Raw genomic sequence first — 23,525 nt, 5'->3', positions numbered from 1 at the left:
GGGGCGCGAACCCGGTTCCCCTGCATCGGCAGGCGGACGCGCAACCACTGCGCCACCAGGGAAACCCCCCAATTTCTTATTTTAAATTCCTTTTCTGGTTAAAATACTTACATTGAGAAATGTTATAGATTTTAAAAGATGGAACAGTGTCATCCAATGGATATAAAATTTTACTTCAATCGATCCCTTACTATTGTGCCCAATTTTCAACGTTATAAACAACACTGTTTTAATATTCAGAGTTCTTAGTTATATGCCACAGGAAGTAAGCTCTGGTTGATTTAAATATTAAGGAAATTAACTGACAGGCTATTGGGTATATCATAGGATTTAGAAAACACAGGCATAGAAGTTACACTGCCCGGACCAATATCCAAATCACATACCATGAAATTGATCTGCTAAAAACAACACTGGGCACCATATGCCACAGCTTGAACTCACACTATGATTTTGGACACCAGATGCAGCTGCCTCCAATTGTCAAAAGAATAGAGTTTGGGATGTCCCTGCTTCTTACTTCATTAGCCCCAGAGTAAAAGTCTGGAGTGGGTATGTTGGGTCGTGAAGCCTAGGTCACAAGTTTCTATACCAGACACAAAGAATACTGGGAAGCAAATACCTGGCATTCTCATGCTCTATAGTGGGAGGGCCACAATATATGCTTGGGAGCTCCACAAACATAGGATGTGCTCAACAGCACAACTCATGTTCACAATAGCTGTACTGAACAAATCCTTCTGCTTCCTTAGGATGAATTTTCAGCAATGATAATTTGAGTCAAAGGATATGAACATTTAAGATTTTTGATAGACACTGCAAAATTCAAATTGCCCGCCAGAAAAAAATATTTTAAACCAATTTATACTCCCAGAAAAAGAGTTTCTCCATGTTTTTACCAACACCAGATAATTTCATTATAAACAACTGTTACTGATCTGACAGCTAAAAATGGAATTTTTAAAGGCTGCATTTCTTTTATTACTAGTGTGATCAAAGACTTTTTCATGTGCTTATTGCCAATGTATATTTATATTTTCTTGAATTATCACTGTGAACCTTTTACCCATTTTTCTATTGGGGGGGGTCTCTTTTTTTTATTGACTTATAAGGCTCTTTACCAATAATAAAGATATTAACCTTTTATCATCATATGTAGCAAATAAATTTTCCAGTCTGTTGCTTATCTAAATTTTTTGTTTTTTGTCACAAAGAATGTTTTCATTTTTATTTGATAAAATCTGTCAAACTTTCCCTTTAGTACACCTGGGTATTGTGTAAAACTTAGAAGGACCTTCCCACTTCAAGATTATAAAAACATTCTTTTAAATTTACTTCTGGCATTTTCATACATTTTTACATTTAAATGCAAGCTATGAAATTGATTGTGGGATAAGGTATAAGGTAAGTAGCCACTTATCTTTTTGTTAATTATTCTTATTTTCTATTTTAAAATTTTTATTAGAGGTTTTTATCTTTTTCTTAGTGATTTATAAGGATTCTCTCAATATAAATATAACAAAGGGTTAATAAATGTTGTTACTATATTTTCCAGTTTACCTACTGCCATTAATTTTGCTTGTTATTTTGAAGGCATTTTTTATGTACTGAAGTGAAGCTAAACAATTTTAGGTAGTCAAATAATTCTTTCTTTGTGATTTATTTTTTTCTTCCTTTCCTTTTATTCTTTAAAAGGTTATTCTTCACCATAAGATGAGGTAACTACATGTCTGTGTCTAGCCATTTGTATTTATTTTTCTTTAATCATCGCTGTGTGTGGTAATTTTATGGTTTTATAATTTACTATCAAATCATTTAAAATTTATTTTGGTGTGTGGCATGAGGCAGAAGCCTAAATTCCACCCCCCGCCCCAAAGATTACTCAATAATTCACCTTTTCTCTACTGGTTTGAAATGCGACCTTTACTATAACTATATATATAGGATATATTCCCTGGTTTCCTAGTCTAGTTGATAATATTATTCAGCATTGTGGCAATATCACATTGTTTTGTGTATTGCAGCTTTATAGTGGGACTAACATACGTAAATATAGATCCCTCAAGGCTTAAACAAAATGAGGGTACTATATTTAGAATGACATGTGGAATTATAGTTCTATAATTGTATCCTCTTTTCCCTTTGGTTTTGATCTATAATTTTTATGGTCTTGATTTCTAATCTCTTTTTTTCTGTCTTATTCAATGAAATCCCTACAACTTGTCTAAAATCTTTTGTGGAATATCGTAAGGCATAAAAAAACAATACACATGAAAAAGCAAACAGCACATGGTAGGGGATTTTGTCCTAAAGCCCTCTGTGCTTTACATTAAAGAAACTGCATTTACTAGTAAAGTATGGAATATGCATCTGTATAATCTTATGCTCACAAAACTCTCCAAAGAAATTTCCACAAAGAAACTACTTTCTGATGAGAAAAAAGCAGGGTGGGGTAGGGGGGGGCAGTAACCAAAAATCTCAGGGTCAGGAAAAACTTGTCCACTTAGTAGAACTTGTTTGAAAAACAACCTCTATTTGAAGAGCACCTGTCTTAGAAAGATCACTTCTTTGAACCCAGCTTGGGTGGTCTGCCCAAGCAGCTTTCCTTGTAATTTAAAACTCAAATGACTGGAAGCACTTTTTAACATCAAACAGAAAGCCCCAGATTTTAAAAGTATCTTCTGAGAAGACAGTAAAATCTTACTGTCCTTTCTGTCAAAAGTACACTGTGGTTGGGTTTAGATAAAGGCTTTCTGCTCCAAATAATCATGAATACATGAGTGAATCTTGTGTCAGTAAGTCTTCTCACTGAAAATGTTTCCTCTGAAAAACAAGAGGACAGAAAAGGCATCACAAAGCTGGGTATTTTAGCAATAAATACAGGAACCTATTTATACCCCAAAAGGACACTAATAGAATACAAGTGTAGTACACCTCCGACATTAAGATTAGTATCTAAGATGTTATGAAATAGTTAAATAGAAAAGCCCCAGGTGGTTGCAGCCTAAGAGGACTTGATAATATAACTAAGGAAGCATGTAAGTTTATATCCTTATGCAGTTTCTAGTGATTAAGACTTTTCAGGAAACACTGTTCACCAAAATCCACTATCTCATACCTGTGTCAAGAAAGCAGACATTTAAAAACAACTGCCATTGGCAGTTTAAAACCCGAGTCCTTATATTATAAATTATAGTTTACCAAATGCCTTTGGCTTGCATTGAGCATTTAATAAATGGCATATAGCTTATACACATGGAGGTGAGTGAAGGCTTTAAGTTCCTGCAGAGCAAAATTCTGTGCTAAGTAGGCACAGCAAGTAATAAGAGTCACACCAATTCAGCTGCAAAGAGAAACTTGGAATTTTCATCAGTTACTGTTTCAGCCGACATGTAAGAAAAGGATTGGCTTGACGTGGATAAGTGTAGGAAAGAGACAGAACATCACAAAACACAGCAAATGATATAGTTTAAGGAAAGAAGATTATCTGGATTGAACCAGAACACACAGCCCTGGAGTAATACCAGTTTCCTAGGGAAGGGAGAAATGAATATTAAAACTAGAGCTCTCAAATATAATTTACCATGTACATTTTGTTTGCATTAAGCATTTAATAAATGGTATATAGCTTATATGCATTGCCATTCTCAAATTATGCTTTGTCTTTATAAAGCTCCAAACTAAAATAACTTTTTAAGATATTATTAAAAAGAATTATTTGAAACTAGGGAGATGCAACTGCAGTTAGAATTCTAACACCCTAACTGGACCCACCAAGTGAGTGGACCCTCACAGAACAGGGCCTGTGATGTAGGCCTGGCTCTGCAGGACTGGCCCACCTGAAAGCTGCATGTGCCAACTCTGGAGGCTAAAAACTGAGACTAGTGTCAAAGCACTGAAAACTTTATTCTATTATACAACTACTCTAAGTTAGTTCTAAGCAAGGTCCTTGCCTGATTCATCCTTTTTGGGGCCCTCATAGTATGCAGCACAGAGCTGGCTGAGCACAGAGATGTCTAAATGAAGGGACAACTGTACCTTGTTTCAAGGAGAATATACAAGAATGTACAACTGTGGAACATACTAACACATTAATAACTGCATTTTCCACTATTCTGCTTTTGTAAACACTCATTAGAATGACTAGGGGTGGGAACCCCATCCCCCAGTTAAAGATCAAGTATCTCGTAAATTCATATTGCTATTTCAGATTCAAACTCAGGACTACGGGATTTTTTCTTCAAACTCTTCTATCAACATATAACAGCTCTCTTTCCTCTCTTTGACACTGAGAATCCTGGTCCTCAAGAGCAGCAAGGATGACAGAGTTAGAATATCCATAATTACTTATTTGCTTTATGCTACATTATAACACACAGAAGTTTGAGAATAACAAAATTAACAGTACACTAATTATGATTACTGAAAACAGTTAAAAATATTTTGGCATATGTCATACCTATTCCTCACCTCCAAAGAGGCTGTACTAGCTACACCGTCAGAACATACAATCATCTCATACTACACTCTCCCACTTAATCTTTAGTTTTAGTGCCATAATTACATATTTAATGTTCACTATCAGTCCACATGTCAATGTATCTATATTCATTGCTTGTCTGAAGCTTGTTCTCTATTAGACTCCTTAGCAAGGTCTTGTAGGAACAATATTCCGAGTTCTTGCATCTTGATAAGTGTCTGTGCCTTTTATAAGGGAAGGTCAATTTTGCTGAATATGAACTCCTTGGCACGTATCTTTTTTTCTTGAGTATATTAAAAATGTTACTTCATTTTCTTCTGAAATAAAACCCTGATATTGAAAAGTCTCATGATAAATGAATTTTCTTTCATTTATATATCATGTGCTCTTTTGCACTTTCAATATGTAATTTTAAAATTTGAAGTACAATTTATACACAGTTACCATTTACCCTTTTTAGTGTACAGAGTTTTGACAAATGCATTCAGCAGTGAAACCACAACCACAATAAAGACATAGAACCATCATCTCCCAAATTCCCCTGGATGGTTACTTTCTAGTCATCTCCTCTCCTAACCCCTGACTATCACATATCTGTGTTCTAATTCTGTAGTTTTGCCTTTTTCAGTCATATAAATCGATTCATTCCATATGCAGCCTTTTGACTCTGGCTTCTTTCACTTAGTACAATGCATCTGAGATTCAACCGTGTTGCTGCATGCATAGATAGTCTGTTCCTTTTTATTTCGGAATAGTATTTAATTGCATAGATACTTTCCATGCTTATGGATTGCTTATTCATTTACCAGTTGAAGAATATTTGGGTTGTTTCAAGTTTGGGGCAATTATGAATAAAGCTGCTATAAACATTCATTTACAGGTTTTTGTGAGCACATATTTTGTTTTATTTCTCTGGGGTAACTAGGAGTGGGACTGCTGGGCCATATAGTAAGTATATATTTAATTTTATGAGAGACTTACACACTTTTTTCCAAAGTGGCTGTTCCATTGTGCATTTCCCACTAGTAGTGTAAGTAAGAGAGCTACAATTGCTCTGTATGCTCACCAGCACTTGGTAGTATCAGTTTTCTTTTTTATGAAATTTTAGTAGGTATGATGAAGTCTCTTCTTGTGGTTTGAATTTGTATTTCCTAATGAGGTAGAGTATCTTTTCATACACTTACTTGCCATCTGTGTGTCTTCTTCCGTGAAGTATCTATTCAAATCTTTTGCACATTTATTACCTTTTATTCTGTAATGTATCCAAAGCACATAAAACACTTCTTGGTCTACACATATCAGGAAATAAAAAATAAACACTGACAACAGAGCGAATGAATATAATACTCTCTTCCTCAACCAAAAAAGGTAAAGAAAGAACACTACCCAGCTTGGAAAACATGTGGAAAGTTCATGATTTTTAAATTTTTAAAACAAATAAAATCAACTTTCATTTGCAAATCTTTTAGTATCAGATCTCTTAGTTCTTCTCTACAGAAAGTAGAAAGACTCTAGTGTATATTACTGAACCAGTGAATTTAAAATTATAAAACAACATGGAATGCTAACATGGAGTGTTAACAGAGAGTGCTATTTGATTATGCTTATAAAGTTATTTATTGAGGCAAGGGAGAAAATTTTCTAAAGCAGTCTCATTTTAATAATGTTCACTTGGTCTTTTGTACCAAATATATTTTAGACATATAGTACTGATTAGAATAAAATAAACTGAATAAAAGCAAAGCAAAATAGTGTTTAACATGGAAAATGTATCTGCAAAAAGTTCTATATGTGGTCTTGCATATATGGAAATCTTTTTAAGTGTTATTATTTTATTGATAAAATTTGAAGATATTGAATAAGCAAGTCTTGGTTAATAAGAAAATGTCTTCTCAGCAAGAAATCTGAGGACAGAAGAATGATGCAGAAAATTTAATAAGGAAGAGATAATTCAGTTTTGATATTTTTGTGACCACAGAGAATGTGGACTTGTGACAGAATTTGGAGGTATATTTTCAGTGGACATTTGGACATTTGGATCTGTGTGAGCTGCGGATAAAGAGGAAAACTTTTCCCGCTGGCACAGTGATGACTAGTGTAAACCCACACTGTCTTCTCTACCTCTGACTCCCTCCATTCTGACGCTAGAACACTTAGGGTGGGCGGGGATAGCAGGGGGGCCAACATCTAGGAACTGCAAATCAAGACAGCTCAAGGGGTCTTGAAGAGACGCTAATAATGCCGCCGACCAACCAATCTTTACTATGGGTATGTAAATTATGTGCATCCTACACTTCAGTTTGCATCAAAATTCAATGTAACAATCACAAATGATTATTACATTGCATATCATATTCTACAATGTAACATTTTAATAACACTGAGATTAATTTTTTAATTAAATGATTTTCCTAAGTATAATGATGCCTCAGAGCGGGAGTAAGAAACTTTCAAGTGGATACGTTATTTCAAGGGTTCTTCTTTAATTGGTGAATTTGGGACAATTAGATAGGCAATTTAATTATTCCACAGAGACATATTCTAATATTAAATGCAAAGCCATATATATTTTAAGTACAACCTAATTAGACTTTCTGCATTTCCTAAAATTAACCTCCCACTGAGGTGTTAAATATACAAAAATATATTTAAAAATGTAGGATGAGCATCAAATTAAAACATTAATTTTAAAGTCTAGCGTTAAACTCTGTCTTGTCTAATAACAAGACAGTTATGATTAGCAAGTCTTTAGATATGTTCTTAAGTAGGATCTGGTTATACAATTTTAAAGTCACAATTAAACATGTTGGCTCTGGAGAAGACCCCAGGTGGTTTGCAGTGTTAAACAGCAGATTAAAGTCGACACAACTAATTTCTTTACTTTAATCTTATTAGTGGTACAACAGCTGTCAACTGTAACCATTTCTGTTCAGCCTTCTGAGACATAAACAAAATGCCTCAATATGTCAAATGGAGATGAGTATTTATCAATCACTATGGCTAATTAGCTTGCAAAACAATGTTTTTACTTTTATCGTCTTGGGGAAAGTTATTCACTTCTAGTAAACCTTGATCTAAAAATAGACATTTAGAATTATATTACAATAATCCTGCCTAGAAATAAGGAATTGCTTATTAACAATGGATTGTATCCTAAATTTCACCCACACTGGCAAATACCATTTTATTAACACTTAATGAGGGGCTATAATGTAGCAGATACATGGGGTGGTGCATGGTTTCCACCTCTATAGTACCCACATCTGTTACTGATGGGAAATAAGTCTTATGATAAATTTACTCCATATTTGCCATCTGATTTAAGTCATGAGAAGTGTGTTTAAGGTAACACAGAAACGTTGCACTGCTTTTTTAGACTTCATTGCTAGATCTTCTCTGAACATTTTGTCTCATACATACAGATAGTTACAAGTGGTTTTGGTTCATCTTTCCCAATTTCTGTTAGATCATTCCTCTTGTCCCTCTTTGGCTCCTAACCTGTTAGGAGGGAAATATCATTCCACAAGCATTTTCTGTACCCACACCAATAAGCCACTACAATAATTGGTTTAAAAACCTTAAACCAATCAACCAAACAATACCACCTCCACCAAAAGTAAAAAACTAAACAAATAAACTAAATAACAACAACAAAAAACCCCCAAGCTACTCACAGGAATGATGACAGTAATTTTTTATAAGATATCAAAGAAATATTCAATTTTTATTAACTTTTTAAAAGTTAAATATTCACATATCAGAAACAAAAGTATAGCCATCATTATCCTGTAAATACAAGCTTTGTAAGAGATCCACTGAGGACCCTTATAGACTCAAACAATTAAATAGCACTTTCTGCATACACCTTCAATAATTCAATTTTTTTTTGTTGTGTGGTGTAAAGCAACTTACTGATTAGTCTTATCTTTCCAGTTGTGATGTAAGCTCTTTGAAGATAAAAATCTCACATATCTCAGAAGAAATTTAACAAATACCTGCAGACTGATAATATCTCTCTTTGGTGATACCATGTAGGCAATAAGGTAGAGAAGGAAGAGTACCAGAATAGAATGCACAGTCCTAGCTGCCAGTGTGATAACTGATGGTAAATAATTCAGTCTTTTTAAGCCTTAGTTTCTTCATTTATGTAATGTGATAAATTGGTGAAGACAAGCCAAAAACTCTGTTAGATAAATGTAATATATTTATAAAACAGTTTTATTACTCTTGTATTTCTGACAATGCCAAGTGTTTTGCAGGGATTCAAAACAACTTCTCTGTAAAGGTTCTCTCTCTCACTCACCTTTTACCCACAATACTAAACAAAATACTAAGTACATGGCAATAAAAGAATATATTAAATGACTGAATTCCTCTTTGGTTAAAATAGCATAAGCAATACGGGCTTAAATTAAGGTAGTGGCAGCACTAATAGAAAGATGAGTGAATGAAATAGATATAAACCTTCCTTGCCAAAATGTGAAATAAATAAGGAATAAATACCTTTTACTTTTCCCTGAATTAGTCATTTTGTCCAATTCCCTCAGACTTAATTATTTTTGATATTGTACTGACAGTGTTCTAATATTTTTTTCCTCTTATTAGAACACCTGTGTCCTAAGAATATAAAAATGTGTACAGCTTCCCAAGCACATCCCATTATTTCAGGCCTCCATGATCTTGCACATGCTGTGCTCTCTGCCTAGTAGGATTTGTTAATTTGGCAAACTCTGAATCTATCTTTTAAAACCCAATTTAGATGGCATATCCTACAGGAAAGATTCTATGTCCTCCTATGGCAGTTAATTACTCCATTCTTCATGTTATCTCTGTACTTGGTACATACTTCTATAGTTATACTTAGCACATCATACTAAATTACCTCTTCCCTGTTTAGCTCACCTCTTAATGAATGAGCCCACTGAGGGTATGGACAATGTTTTATTTCCACAAGTCTACTGTTCAGCACACAACTCTCAATCAGAATTGTACCAACCTCCTAGGTATGTGTGTAAAGGTATAATAACATATTTGGTTGTCACAATGTCTGAGGGCAGAGGTATTTAATGGGCCAAGGGATATTACACACCTTGCAGGCAAGGTGTGCAGGGTGATCCCGCATTCTGACCCAGTGCCACTGGTATCCCATGCTAGAGTGTGACAATTCACAAAGCCCTTTCCTACATATTAGCATTTCACCTTCACAACAACCCTGTGAGATAGAAATCTTTCCCCCATTTCATCCCCCATTTCCCAGATGAAAAATACTACAGCACAATAAGGTCTTAAGAGACAGGTCTCACATTAAATACTGGCAAAGCTGGTATTTGAACTCTAATGCTCTGACTCTAAATCCCAGCTGAGTTTAATCCATTAGTGCATTATATTCCCTTTACTCTAATTCTAAATACAGATATTCCTGGCTTCAGTTCTAGAACCAATCAAGTGGGAAAGTGAATATGTTTATAGAAGTAGATTTTAGCCTAAAATACATTATGTGTTAGACTGTGTACATATTTGTAAAATGTGATATTATAATCTTCATCCTATTTAGGTGTTTCTCAAGAATCTAAGTCCCAGATGTTACCAAAAGAGGTTACAAAGTTAGCAAAGTGCTACATAGTTCATAATTCTGAAAGCGCTACAGAGTATTTCAGTACGACTGCTGTGTTACACTGTCTAGAACACCAAAGGACTTGGTCACAAACTCTATATCAATTGTTTAGTGCATTGACACTTTCCTCACAGAAATACACTGCTGATTTTAGAAGGAAATTAATAAGAAAATAGGATTCACTTAATAGAAATTAGCTTTACAACCATCTTTGCTGGAATGCATAAATTTGAAAAACTGAGAGAGATTTGTATTTACATTAACTCAAATGTCAATGCTGAGAACTATTTAGATTAATTTTTATTTTCAGTAAGGCAATAACCTGAACTCTGAATCAATAGCTAGGCTTGATGAAAATGATTCCCTGGAGAAGGCATTAGTGTAAAGGAAATAGCAAGCAAGTTAGAGCCTCAAATAAGTTGTGAGTAACGTCCCATGAGTTATTTAACAGTGACAGTCCAAGTTAAAGATTTTCTTAAGTAGACACGTAACCAAAAATGTTCAATCGACAAAATATTACCTGAGAACTTTATACATGGAAAGAAAATGGCTTAATGTAGACTGGGCTAAGAAAAAAGTTTCAGAACTGCAAATTTTATCAGAAAACATGAATCCAGCATCTACCAGTGCAATTTTGGTAAAACAACAACCCCATCTAGAATGAAGTTTTGCATTTCTTATTGGGAAAGAGAGAGAGAGAGGAATAGGATGATGCAATGCTCTGAAACTTGCATCAGGTACTTGACTATGTCATGCTTTGGGATAGATGTTTAATAATATGGAGATACTGTGTGGCTTCCCTGAGAAGAACAAAATTGCAAGCCCCCAAAAAGCTTGAACTGAAATAAGTCAACGTTTTTCTTCCTTCTTTTAAGTACTATACAAATGACTTAACAAAAAAATCATTTGTCTTTTACCAATGCTATATCTTTCTCCTAGCAGTTGAAACTGCACTGTTAAGTCTTAAAATAAAGGCATATTATTCAGTTCTTAAAAATATAATAAAGCTTTACCTTGTAGTATAGGATTAACATTCTGAGCTGCATCATGCTGTCAGGACTTGAGTGGGGGTTTGGGGGCAGTGACTGCTCTTGCAATCTCCTCACATTCAAAACATCTTAACCTCAGCTTCAAAACAGGCAACTGGTTCTAATTTCAGAAGATAACTGGTACAATGATTAAGTTCATCATGAACAAACATTTTTTGTTAAAAAGTTGGACTATGGTCCATTATGATCAAGTCTGAGAAAATAGAGTCTAAGAAAATATACTTCAAGTTTTTGTAAAAATAACACAGTGTTACTGGGATTCAAACTAAGTCCTAATTATAAAGTTAATAATGAGGTAATCAATCTGGGACCCAAGGGCCAACCAAGAAAGTTAACACTTGAGGGCTATAAAGAACATGAGTAGTACTGTTACTTGTTCTTGCAGAACTTATGTATTGTTATTAAAGAACAATACACAATACATTTTCCAATCTTTGATCCTGAAAGTAAACTCTGCACTCTAGAGTATGTTACTTGAAGTGTGCTTACCTTAGCATCCAGGGACAGAATGTTTAATGTATATAATTTTCTATACAGATTCTCCAAACTGGGGTTAGGAGAAAAAAGGAAAGCTCTGCCAGTCCCAGCTTGTAGAAACATTTAATATTCATAAAGAACTATACCCTAGAGAACTTGTAAAACGTGCTTTCTCTATTTCTACTTTAAAATGTGGGCATTCATTCATTCTTTCTTGGTATGAAAGAATTTAGAAAAACAATTCTATGAGGTCGCAAGGAAGGTTCTATAACATAGTCCCATATTTTCAACCCAATCTAGAGTTTTAAAAAATCTTTAATATTTGTATTTAAAAGTATCAGGCTCTAGGCTGGAAGGGACAGAAATTTACTCAAAATATGTCAAGTAAAAAGAGGCATTTACTGTAAGGCTGTTGGGAACTTTCACGTGAATCCAGGAGAAAATGAACTACCAGACTTCAGGAGGGCAGGAACAATGCCAGCTCTGTGGACTGGGCCTACTCTCATTTCCAGCCCCCTTTTCTCTCATGAGGCAGTTCTGGTCTCCTCCTTTCCCCCCAATTGGCCTTCATTAGTCCTGCTAAACTTGGGAGTGAACACAGCACTGTAATGACCATCCCAGAAGTTACTCTACATAATTTTTCAAATTCAAACACACACACACACACAAAATGGGTTGGAGTTTTATAATTTTCCAACTGCAAATTCCTGAGAGAGAAACTTGACTGGACCAGTTTAATTTTGGGGGCTGCGTTTTAATTCTGATATTGCTGGCTGGTCTATAGATTGGCTGCTTTTGAGTCAAATGTCCATTCTTGGTTTAACCAGCTATGGCCATTGAGGGAAACATCCTATGGCATAAAATATAGCTGCTTAGAAGAGGCACAGCTGCAATGCGTAGAACATGTAGTATTCATAACACCCAGAAAAAGGGAACAACAAATAAGAATGGAGTTGAGGCGAATATGAAGCGAATATGACAAGCCAAGAAGAAATAAAGGGTAGTAGGGAAGGAAGCTCATGGTGAAAATGGGTTAACGGAGTCTGGATTGTGTTACAAACTGAAGAGAAAGGCAAAGATTTAACAGTAGATTAGCTCCAAAGAGAACAGACAAGTGAGTCAAGAGACCAGAATAAGAAGCAAGCTATAGGCCAGGCACATGAGGCCAGGCATCTGAGGAAACTAAGTTTGCAGACATTAGATACGTAACAAAACGTTCCTTTTATGAAGAGCTTACATATACCACCAGGCTGGCTACTCCACAAAGGTAACACAGCAGGCTAGTACTAATGATATTTAGAGTTTAACCCACCTCATTTCCCTGTAAGCTCCCTAAGGACAAGGTCTATTTCAAATGGTTCCTAGATGTGGCAATCCCATTCCCATGTCCATATGTACATACAACTGATCCCAAGAAAGGAATCCCTAGAGAACAGTTTCCCTGGGTATCAGGATCAGAAGCCCTACGTCATGTACCTGCTTCTGGTTTACAACGGGATATCCCTTTTCCACTGTGAAATGAACTGCATCAGTCGCTACCCTGGGAGTATCACTAGACCAAGAAAAAGGAACAGACACCTTTAGGGATGAAACCTCAATAATCATGGGAGAGTAATTCTGAACACTCTGCCATTTGGAAAGAATAAACACTCTTTGAAAAAAGAGTATCATGGCTCTCTTTCAGGATGCAGTCATGCCGCAAACATTATTGCTCCTGACCCTCATTCTGGCAGTGGTCACATATGTGACTTCTGGTGCCTGTGAGAAGTAAACAAGGGAAGACACACAAAACATCTAACACAGTGACTGGCACTGAGGATGCTCTCAATAAATGTTAGGTTCTGCCTCCCCACCAACTTCAAAGGATCAAGCAAACGCAATATTGCCAAGTAGATAAATTGCACAAGTTTATGTTATTTTACTTTGGAGAATAAATTTGTGATCTTCCTAGTAAGCAAGGCTCTATCTCACATCATCCTAAATTTATATATTTTTACTGTATTCAGTGACTATTGTTCTACCTGAGGCTGATTTACTAGATAGATAAATGTATATACTCTAAAGAAGCAAAAAAGCAACTTAATTTGTTTGATGTGAATAGAGAGGTATACTTTATAAAGGCCACAGCAGCAGGAAGAATTTATTTTTCATCGTAGATTAAAACGGGGGTAATCTTATATAAACCCGTGTACTCTGATTCTAAAACTGTGATAAGGACAACAACCAAGAATATAGTTCTAGCATTCCCTTTGACCTTTTGAGGAAAGAAGTTACAGATATAAGATATACAAATTCACAGAAGTTTAAAGATGGAATAAAAAAATATTGCCTTAAGTCTAGGTAACAGAGTGGTCAAAATCAGTAGGGCCTTATTTGGCTAAGATTGAGATGTGATCATGTTTTAAGTACACAGAGTCAAGTATTTGAAGCAGTGTGCTCTTTTACTGCTTTACTTCCATGTTTCAGAAAACGAATTCATTCATGTATTCAAATGATATTTATTAAGATATCATGTGATTTATAAGTAATGTATTTACTATGGTCTCTGATCCCAAGGAATTACAATATCTCTGAGGAGAAGATAACACAACAAATGGAGTACTTGGCAACATTAATAAAGTGCTAAATTGGACTATTCTCTAAACTGTTTGATATTTCTTCAATGATTTAAATGAAGATACATATCTTTTACAGATCAACCTCAGGAGTGGCACAAAGTTAAAGAAAAAGAAACTAAATTAGAGGCCAAATCAGGATCCAAAAAGGATCTTGACAGGCTGGGCCAAAATTAACCAGGATGAAGTTTGGACTTAGGGTGAAAAAAACAAATGACCAATTAAAATTAATAGATCATAGATTCTTAGAACCCAAAGTGACACAGACTTAGGGATTTAAAGTTCAATAATTAAGTAGGGTAAGTGGAGTCAAAACAATAACAATTACCAAAAAAACCCCATTGATATTAACTAAGTGCTTTCTTTGTGCAGAGCACTTAATAAATACACACACTTTTAGCAGCCAACAAGCCCTACCCTACATGGTAGGGTTACCATTTAACTGAGGCTCTGTTATAACAAGTAATTTAGCCCATGATCCCATAGCTACCAAGTGAAAAGCAGAGATTTAAGCTCAGATTTGACTGCAGAGCCTGTCTGTTCTCCATTATACCATGTGGTCTGCACTGCTCCATGTTGATAAGACTACTTCCATATAAAAAAATTGTGTCCAGAGGGACAATGGAGGAAGAGAAGCAAGGCTGATGGAGAAGAAAGAGGGGCTGGTTAGTTCTGCTACAGAACAACCTAGAGCAGCTTAGAGAATAAAATAGTTAAGTAGAATAGCTTAACTATTTGGCCCCTTTTTTGTCTATGAGTACCTGTCAAGAACTAGGAATACCAGGTAAGTAAAAGGCAACCTGGGAAAGACAGCCCAGTATCATTTTTGGTGGTCCAAAAGGTTTGCTGGCTTCTTTATGAAATATGAACATTTACTGCTGCCTGAAAAGGGCTTGGAGATGTGGAATGCCAGCAAGTGTCAACTCTCACTTCTGTTATCATTGCCACCATGTAAATATACGATAAAAACACAACACAAAGTTTAGGTCACAGCAGATCCATCTTCTTATTTACATAACATGGGGCATTCTTTTTGCCCAAAGAAAATGACAAACTACCATTTATTTTCAAATATTAAAAGCTATGTTAAGAGGCAAACTAGTATAAATAGAATGTATAAATAACAAGGTCCTAATAGCACAGGGAACTATATTCAATATCCTGTGATAAACCATAATGAAAAATAATATAAAAAAGAATGTACATATGTATAACTGAATCACCTTGCTGTACAGCAGAAATTAACACAACACTGTAAATAAACTATACTTTGATTTAAAAAAAAAGCTATGTAAAATAACTGTTATTAGCCTAAACCAAAGAAAAGGTTAGAATATGTCATTCATTGTTTTGTACTTGTTTTCTCCAAGTAAAATTAGGAGGCAGAATAACATGAGTCATTCCAAAAGTAGACACAACATGAAATGAAAATTGCCTTGTTAAAAAAGAGGGGATATATGTATACGTATAACTGATTCACTTTGCTGTACAGTAGAAACTAACACAACATTGTAAAGCAACTATACTCCAATAAAAATTCAAAAAAGAAAATTGCCTTGTTTCACGGTGATCTTTCTTAGCACTGAAAACAACTTTACTGGAGCACATTTGTTAAAAAGGTTGATTTTAGAATACCATATCCTGACCAAGTCCTTTCAGTAATAATTGATATATATATATATATATAAATTGAAGTATAGTTGATTTACAATATTGTGTTAGTTGTAGGTGTACAGCACAATGGTTCAGTTTTATCTATATATCTATAAATCTCTATCTCTATCTATATCTTCTTTATCAGATTCTTTTCCTTTATAGGTTATTATGAAATATTGAGCATAGTCCCCTGTGCTATACAGTAGACCCCTATTGGTTATCCATTTTATATATAGTAGTGTGTATATGTTAATCCCAACCTCCTAATTTATCCCTCTTCTACCCCTTTCCCCTTTGGGAACCATAAGTTTGTTTTCCATGTCTGTGGGCCTATTTCTGTTTTGTAAATAAGTTCATTTGTATCTTTTTTTTTGATTCCACATATAAGTGATATCATATGATAACTGTCTTTGACTGGCTTATTTCACTTAGTAGGATAATCTCTAGTCCATCCATGTTGTTGTGAATGGCATTATTTCATTCTTTTTCATGGCTGAGTAATATTCCATTGTACATGACAAACCCACAGTTAATATCATACTCAATGGTGAAAAGCTGAAAGTATTTCTTCTAAGATCAGGAATAAGACAAGGATGTCCACTCTCACCACTTTTATTCAACATAGTTTTGGAAGTCCTAGCCACAGCAATCAGAGAAGAAAAAGAAATAAAAGGAATCCACGTTGGAATAGAAGAAGTAAAACTGTCAGTGTTTGCAGATGACATGATACTATACACAGAAAATCCTAAAGACGCTACCAGAAAGCTACTAGAGCTCATCAATGAATTTGGTAAAGTTGCAGGATACCAAATTAATACACAGCAATCTGTTGCATTTCTATACACTAACAGTGAAAGATCAAAGAGAAGAATTAAGAAAACAATTCCATTTACCATCATATCAAAAAGAATAAAATACCTAGGAATAAACCTACCAAAGGAGGCAAAAGACCTGTACTCTGAAAACTATAAGACACTGATGAAAGAAAGTGAAGACAACACAAACAGGTGGAAAGATATACTGTGTTCTTGGATTGGAAGAATCAATATTGTTAAATGACTATACTACTCAATGCAGTCTACAGATTCAATGCAATCCCTATCAAACTACCAATGGTATTTTTCACAGAACTAGAACAAAATTTTTTTTTTTTTTTTTTGCGGTACGCAGGCCTCTCACTGTTGTGGCCTCTTCCGTTGCGGAGCACAGGCTCCGGATGCGCAGGCTCAGCAGCCATGGCTCACGGGCCCAGCCGCTCCGCGGCATGTGGGATCTTCCTGGACCGGGGCATGAACCCGTGTCCCCTGCATCGGCAGGTGGACTCTCAACCACTGCACCACCAGGGAAGCCCAGAACAAAAAATTTTAAAATTTGTATGGAAACACGAAAGACTGAATAGCCAAAGCAATCTTGAGAAAGAAAAACGGAGCTGGAGGAATCAGGCTCCTTGACTTCAGACTATAATACAAAGTTACAGTAATCAAAATAGTATGGTACTGGCACAGAAACAGACATGTAGATCAATGGAACAGGATAGAAAGCCCAGAAATAAACCAATGCACCTATGGTCAATTAATCTACAACAAAGGAGGCAAGAATAGCCAATGGAGAAAAGACAGTCTCTTCAATAAGTGGTACTGGGAAAACTGGACAGCTACATGTAAAATAATGAAATTAGAAACATTCTTTAACACCATACACAAAAATAAACTCAAAATGGATTAAAGACCTAAATGTAAGACTGTATACTATAAAACTCCTAGAGGAAAACATAGGCAGAACACTCTGACATAAATTGCAGCAATATCTTTTTGGATCCATCTCTGAGAATAATGGAAATAAAAACAAAAATAAACAAATGGGACCTAACCAATGATAATTTGAAAAGGATTCAAGCAGGTTTATAGGCTTTCTCTGTTTCTAAAAAAAAAAAGAAAAACAACCCAGTGGAAGATTCAGAAAGGTTTCAAAGATTTAAATTTTCATAAGTGGGTATAATTCTCAATTTCACACTAAAAAAATCTGCTGGAAGCAAAATATTCACTCAGAGGGAGTTACCTAGTAATAATTATAGGACAACTTCTGAGGTACCATGTGGAGTAAAAAGGAAGATGGGCAAAGTGGTGAGGAAAGAGGATCAGGGAGTTGGTTTTTCCACTCACAGAGCTCTGGGGCTGCAGGGGCAGTGAAACATTAGGCTTACAGTCATAGGTGATCCACGTGATAAATGTTACTAGACAGTCGCTGCAACTTCTCAAATCTTTTCCTGTTTATTGCTGAGAAAAATGAACTATTGTAGGATAGTAAAAAAAAAAAAAAAAAAAAAAACGAAAAACAAAATACAGTCTCTTTAGGTAAAAGTCATGAAATGCCACAGGAGGCAGAAAACAAAATGTGCTAAGGTGGCAGAAGTTTCATGATGACGAGGGCTGGGAGCTCAACAGGGATAGAAGGGGAGTATCTGGGAAAGCTGAGAGCAAAGGAAGTCCCAAGGCCAGAGAGCAGTTAGAAGGAATATGAAAAAGTCACTGACTCAGGTCCACCAGTGTGCTTTGAGTCTACATTTAAATCTAATGTAGTTGTGGCATTTTTCTTGCCTGTCTCCAAGTAAGCAGCATAACCTTAATTCATTAGCCCGGAGAAGTGAGGCTAGTTTAGAAAGTAGAGTCATGATCTTGAATTGGGCTAAGGACAGACAGGAGAATCTTAGAGTCAATGCTAGATGCCCACAGCCCTGAGTGCTGGCCTCACTCAGTAAGCAGTACCTGGCTGAAAACACAAACCTATTGGCCTAAGATGAGATGAAGAAACAAACTCTCAATCCTGGCACTGTGGCCAGCTGAGAAGCATTGATCTGGACTTCCAGGATTCCATGGCTCCTTTCCAAAGCAGGTGTGCTAATTCTTACTTAGGTCTTTTTGGGAACTATGGAAACCTCTTCTGTTCCCTAAACAAGAGGCACAAATAAGCACCAGAACGTGCCCTCTGCCACAGTGACAAAGGTAGCTTTTGGGAAATAGGCATTTCATCTAGGTTACCATTAAGGGAGCTCAGGGTCATGCGTGTTGCAGCCTACCAGATAACAAACAGAACAACAACAACAACGAAACCAAAAAAGAAACAAAACAAAAATTACAGGTGCAGTTAAGATGAACAATATGAATTATTAACAGTTATGAAAAGCACTGTCCCAAAGAATCAAATGCCATTTCCTTTCTTATCTCAAACATTTTACTGTGTTTCATTCTTTCCTTCCTCTCTCTCTCTCTGTCTGCCAATTAATATACATTGAGTGCTGACAACATGCTAAGCAACACACTGTCAATAAAGTCTACTTTGATAAGGAATAGCAACTCTTCTGGGTTAGAACATCTATATGTGTGCTATAACTGCCCCATGTACAGTTTTCTGCTCCAAAGAAAGATATCCTGACTTTAAAGGATACCTATACCTTCTTTCATTAATCTCTACTTTGTCAGTAGAGCAAAAGAACCCAAACTAACTCAGTATCAAAGTCGGTACTTAGAAATCTCTCACGTCAGATAGATAACACTGTCTTAAACCAGGCAAGATTACTACTTTAAAAACTGTCACCTAATATTTATATAACACTTTAAGGTTTACAAAGAACTCTCACATACATTATTACTTCAACTGATCCCCACACTGTGAGGTGAATATGATTACCCCTGTTTGACCAAATGAGGAAACAGATGCAACAAGATTAAGGCACTTGTCTCAATTCTCCGAACTAGTAACCAGCAGAGGTAAAACTGGGATTCAGGTTTGTTTGACTACAAAGCTGGTGCTATTTCTATTTTACCAAATGTCTCTCAGGAAGAAAGACAACATACTCCTGGAATTTTTTTTCTCCGTTGTATCCAGCAGACAAATGAAGTACTCACTTTTGTAGAGCTAATTAAATATTTAAAAGTTTCTCAGTGATATAACTGAACTTTTATCAAAACTTCTCATTTAAACCCTGTAAGTAAGAGTCTCCACAAAATATCAAAAAATTGTGCATGTTACAACTCAGGAATACAATACTTCTGAAATAATGCTGTCTGCTACTACATCCTAGATGGCCAGGGACCAAAGGGTGACTTAAAAGAATAAGAAAGTAGATCTTGGGTCCAAAGGATGCACATGATCCTTATGACAGAGCAATTTGCAGTTAAAAGACCAAACTGCAATCCACTTCCCAACTATTTGGTTGGGACTCCAGACTATGGCAGTCTTGGCCTCAGACTGCTCTTCCTGTACGTTAGGGACTTCTTCAAATTTCACAGCTCAGGCCTTTATCAATGTACTTACCTCCTTTTTTTGTATGCAATACAAAAAGTTAGCTGTTATTACTATTCATTTCTGTTCAGATTTTGTAAGCAGTTAGAACTTCTCACAAGTTCATCAGTTCTTCTTGATTTAGGATTAGAAAAGGTCACAGACCAAAGAAATTTCCTTCATAAGGCTTTTTAAGCTCAATTTGAGTTTTGTAAATGAGTCGAGCACCTCTGTTTTTCTCCCTAATGGGGAGTGTAAGCTTTTGCTATTCAAGCCTGAATACACATACAATTTTCCTGTGGTCCCCATATGGAAACCATAGGGCAGAAATGACTCACAAGTGAAACGTGAAAGACAGATTAAAAAACTATACTTACTTAGGAGGAATTCGTGAAACTGTGTTCACATTTGTGACTGGGACCACTACTTGAAGAATGTGTTCAAGGGCTGTTAATCCACCAGCAACTTGAAATGCAATCTGATCTGCCACATTCTAAACAGAAATACAAAAAGAAATTAGCCCCATTTCCCAGGCATAAAATTATAACCAAATGAAATATTTAGTTGTAGTGTGAAATATTCTGTTGGTTCAATTATTCTACAAACACTTATTGAATGCTTACTCAGTGCTAGGAACTATAGGTCAAAAGTGGTGAACAAAAAATCATAGTTGTTGTCCCACATGAAGCTTAAAATTTAGTGGATGAGACCAACATTAATCAAATAAATATAAATAAAACAATTTCAATTATAATAAGTAGTCTGAAGAAAAAGGAAAGGTGCTCTATGAGAACAGTGGGGGAATCAACTGTATATTGGGGAAAGGGTCAGCATAGGCTTTTCTGAGAAAGTTGAGGTTTCGAGACAGGCAAAAGGAAAGGGAAAGGGATGAAGCACTCCAAGCATAGGAAAAAATCATTTCATACAGAAGTTTTTAGCAACACTTTAAAAAACTGGATCATTTTGTAATGTTAATTACCACTTAACAAGACAAACTGACTTCCACAAAGATTTCCTTTGCTAGAACTTTCTTCTTCAGTAATACAAGATAATCTAATAACTAACCAGTTAGGTGTAACATTTTTTAAAAAAAGTGGAGACCTTCAAGATGGTAGAAGAGTAAGACGTGGAGACCACCTTCCTCCCCACAAATACATCAGAAATATATCTACATGTGGAACAACTCCTACAGAACACCTACTGAACGCTGGCGGAAGACCTCAGACTTCCCAAAAGGCAAGAAACTCCCCACGTACTTGGGTAGGGCAAAAGAAAAAAGAAAAAACAGAGACAAAAGAATAGGGACAGGACCTGCACCTCAGAGAGGGAGCTGTGAAGGAGGAAAAGTTTCCACACACTAGGAAGCCCCTTCACTGGCAGACATGGGGTTTGGCCGGGGGGAAGCTTCTGAGCCATGGAGAAGATCGCAGCAACAGGGGTGCAGAGGGCAAAGCAGAGAGATTCCCGCACAGAGGACTGGTGCCCACCAGCACCCACCAGCCTGAGAGGCTTGTCTGCTCACCCGCCAGGGCGGGTGGAGGCTGGGAGCTGAGGCTCAGGCTTCTTCGGAGGTCGGATCCCAGGGAGAGGACTGGGGTTGGCAGCGTGAACACAGCCTGAAGGGGTTAGTGCACCACGGCTAGCCAGGAGGGAGTCTGGGAAAAAGTCTAGAACTGCCTAAGAGGCAAGGGACCATTGTTTCAGGGTGCACAAGGAGAGGGGATTCAGAGCACTGCCTAACTGAGCTCCAGAGATGGGTGTGAGCCACGGCTATCAGCGCGGACCCCAGAGATGGGCATGAGATGCTAAGGCTGCTGCTGCCGCCACCAAGAAGCCTGTGTGCAAGCGCAGGTCACTATCCACACCTCCCCTCCCGGGAGCCTGTGCAGCCCACCAATGGCAGGGTCCCGTGATCCAGGGACAACGTCCCTGGGAGAACACACAGCGCACCTCAGGCTGCTGCAACGTCATGCTGGCCTCTGCCGCCGCAGGCTCGCCCTGCATTCTGTACCACTCCCTTCCACTGGCCTGAGTGAGCCAGAGTCGCCTAATCAGCTGCTACTTTAACCCCGTCCTGTCTGAGTGAAGAACAGACACCCTCAGGCGACCTACACACAGAGGCAGGGCCAAATCCAAAGCTGAACCTCAGGAGCTGGGCGAACAAAGAAGAGAAAGGGAAACTTCTTCCAGCAGCGTCAGGAGCAGTGGATTAAATCTCCACAATGAACTTGATGTACCCTGCATCTCTGGAATACCTGAATAGACAACGAATCATCCCAAATTTGAGGAGGTGGACTTTGGGAGCAACTGTAGACTTGGAGTTTGCTTTCTGCATCTAATTTGTTTCTGGTTTTATGTTTATCTTAGTTTAGTATTTAGAGTTTATTATCATTGGTAGATTTGTTTATTGATTTGGTTGCTCTCTTCCTTTTTTTTAAATATATATACATATTTTTTCCGTTTTCTCTTTTTGTGAGTTTGTATGTGTACGCTTTGTGTAATTTTGTCTGTATAACTTTGCTTTTACCATTTGTCCTAGGGTTCTGCCTGTCAGTTTCTTTTTTTTTTTTTTAGTGTGGTTTTTAGTGCTTGTTATCATTGGTGGATTTGTTTTAATTTTTTAAATTTTTAATAATTTTATTTTATTTTTTATTTTAATAACTTTATTTTCCTCCCTCCCTCCCTCATCCCTCGCTTTCTCCCTTTTCTTCTGAGCCGTGTGACTGACAGGGTCTTGGTTCTCTGGCCGGGTGTCAGGCCTGAGCCTCAGAGGCGGGAGAGCTCAGTTCAGGACATTGTTCCACTAGAGGCCTCCTGACTCCATGTAATATCAAACAGCGAAAGCTCTCCCAGAGATCTGCATCTCAATGCGAAGATCCAGCTCTACTCAACAACCAGCAAGCTACAGTGCTGGCCACCCTATGCCAAACAACTAGCAAAACAGGAACACAACCCCACCCATTAGCTGAGAGGCTGCCTAATATCATAATAAGGTCACAGACACCCCAAAACACACCACCAGATGTGGCCCTGCCCACCAGAAAGACAAAACCCAGCCTCATCCACCAGAACACAGGCCCAGTCCACTCCACCCGGAAGCCAACAGAACCCACTGAACCAACCTTACCCACTGGGGGCAGACACCAAAAACAACGGGAACTATGGACCTGCAGACTGTGAAAAGGAGACCCCAAACACAGTAAGTTAACCAAAAGGACAAGACAGAGAAATACACAGCAGATGAAGGAGCAAAGTAAAAACCCACCAGACCAAACAAATGAAGAGGAAATAGGCAGTCTACCTGAAAAAGAATTCAGAGTAATGAGAGTAAAGATGATCCAAAATCTTGGAAA

At 36.9% G+C, this 23,525-nt stretch overlaps 1 protein-coding gene across 19 annotated transcripts in view; it reads right to left on the bottom strand.

The window, feature by feature from the left end:
* Positions 1–23,525, bottom strand: part of SCAPER (S-phase cyclin A associated protein in the ER) — a 491,770-nt gene that overhangs the window by 130,681 nt on the left and 337,564 nt on the right. For all 19 annotated transcript variants that reach the window (XM_055088136.1, XM_028495131.2, XM_024128925.3 and 16 more), the window contains one exon: positions 20,550–20,665. In XM_055088136.1, coding sequence (XP_054944111.1) covers positions 20,550–20,665 — 116 coding nt within the window. The remainder of the gene's footprint in view (positions 1–20,549; positions 20,666–23,525) is intronic.

This window comes from Physeter macrocephalus, chromosome 11 (genome assembly GCF_002837175.3).
Source record: "Physeter macrocephalus isolate SW-GA chromosome 11, ASM283717v5, whole genome shotgun sequence".
NCBI classification, from domain to species: Eukaryota; Metazoa; Chordata; class Mammalia; order Artiodactyla; family Physeteridae; genus Physeter; species Physeter macrocephalus.
Note: the sequence above shows the minus strand (reverse complement) of the source record. Positions and strands in the feature narration are given on the sequence as shown.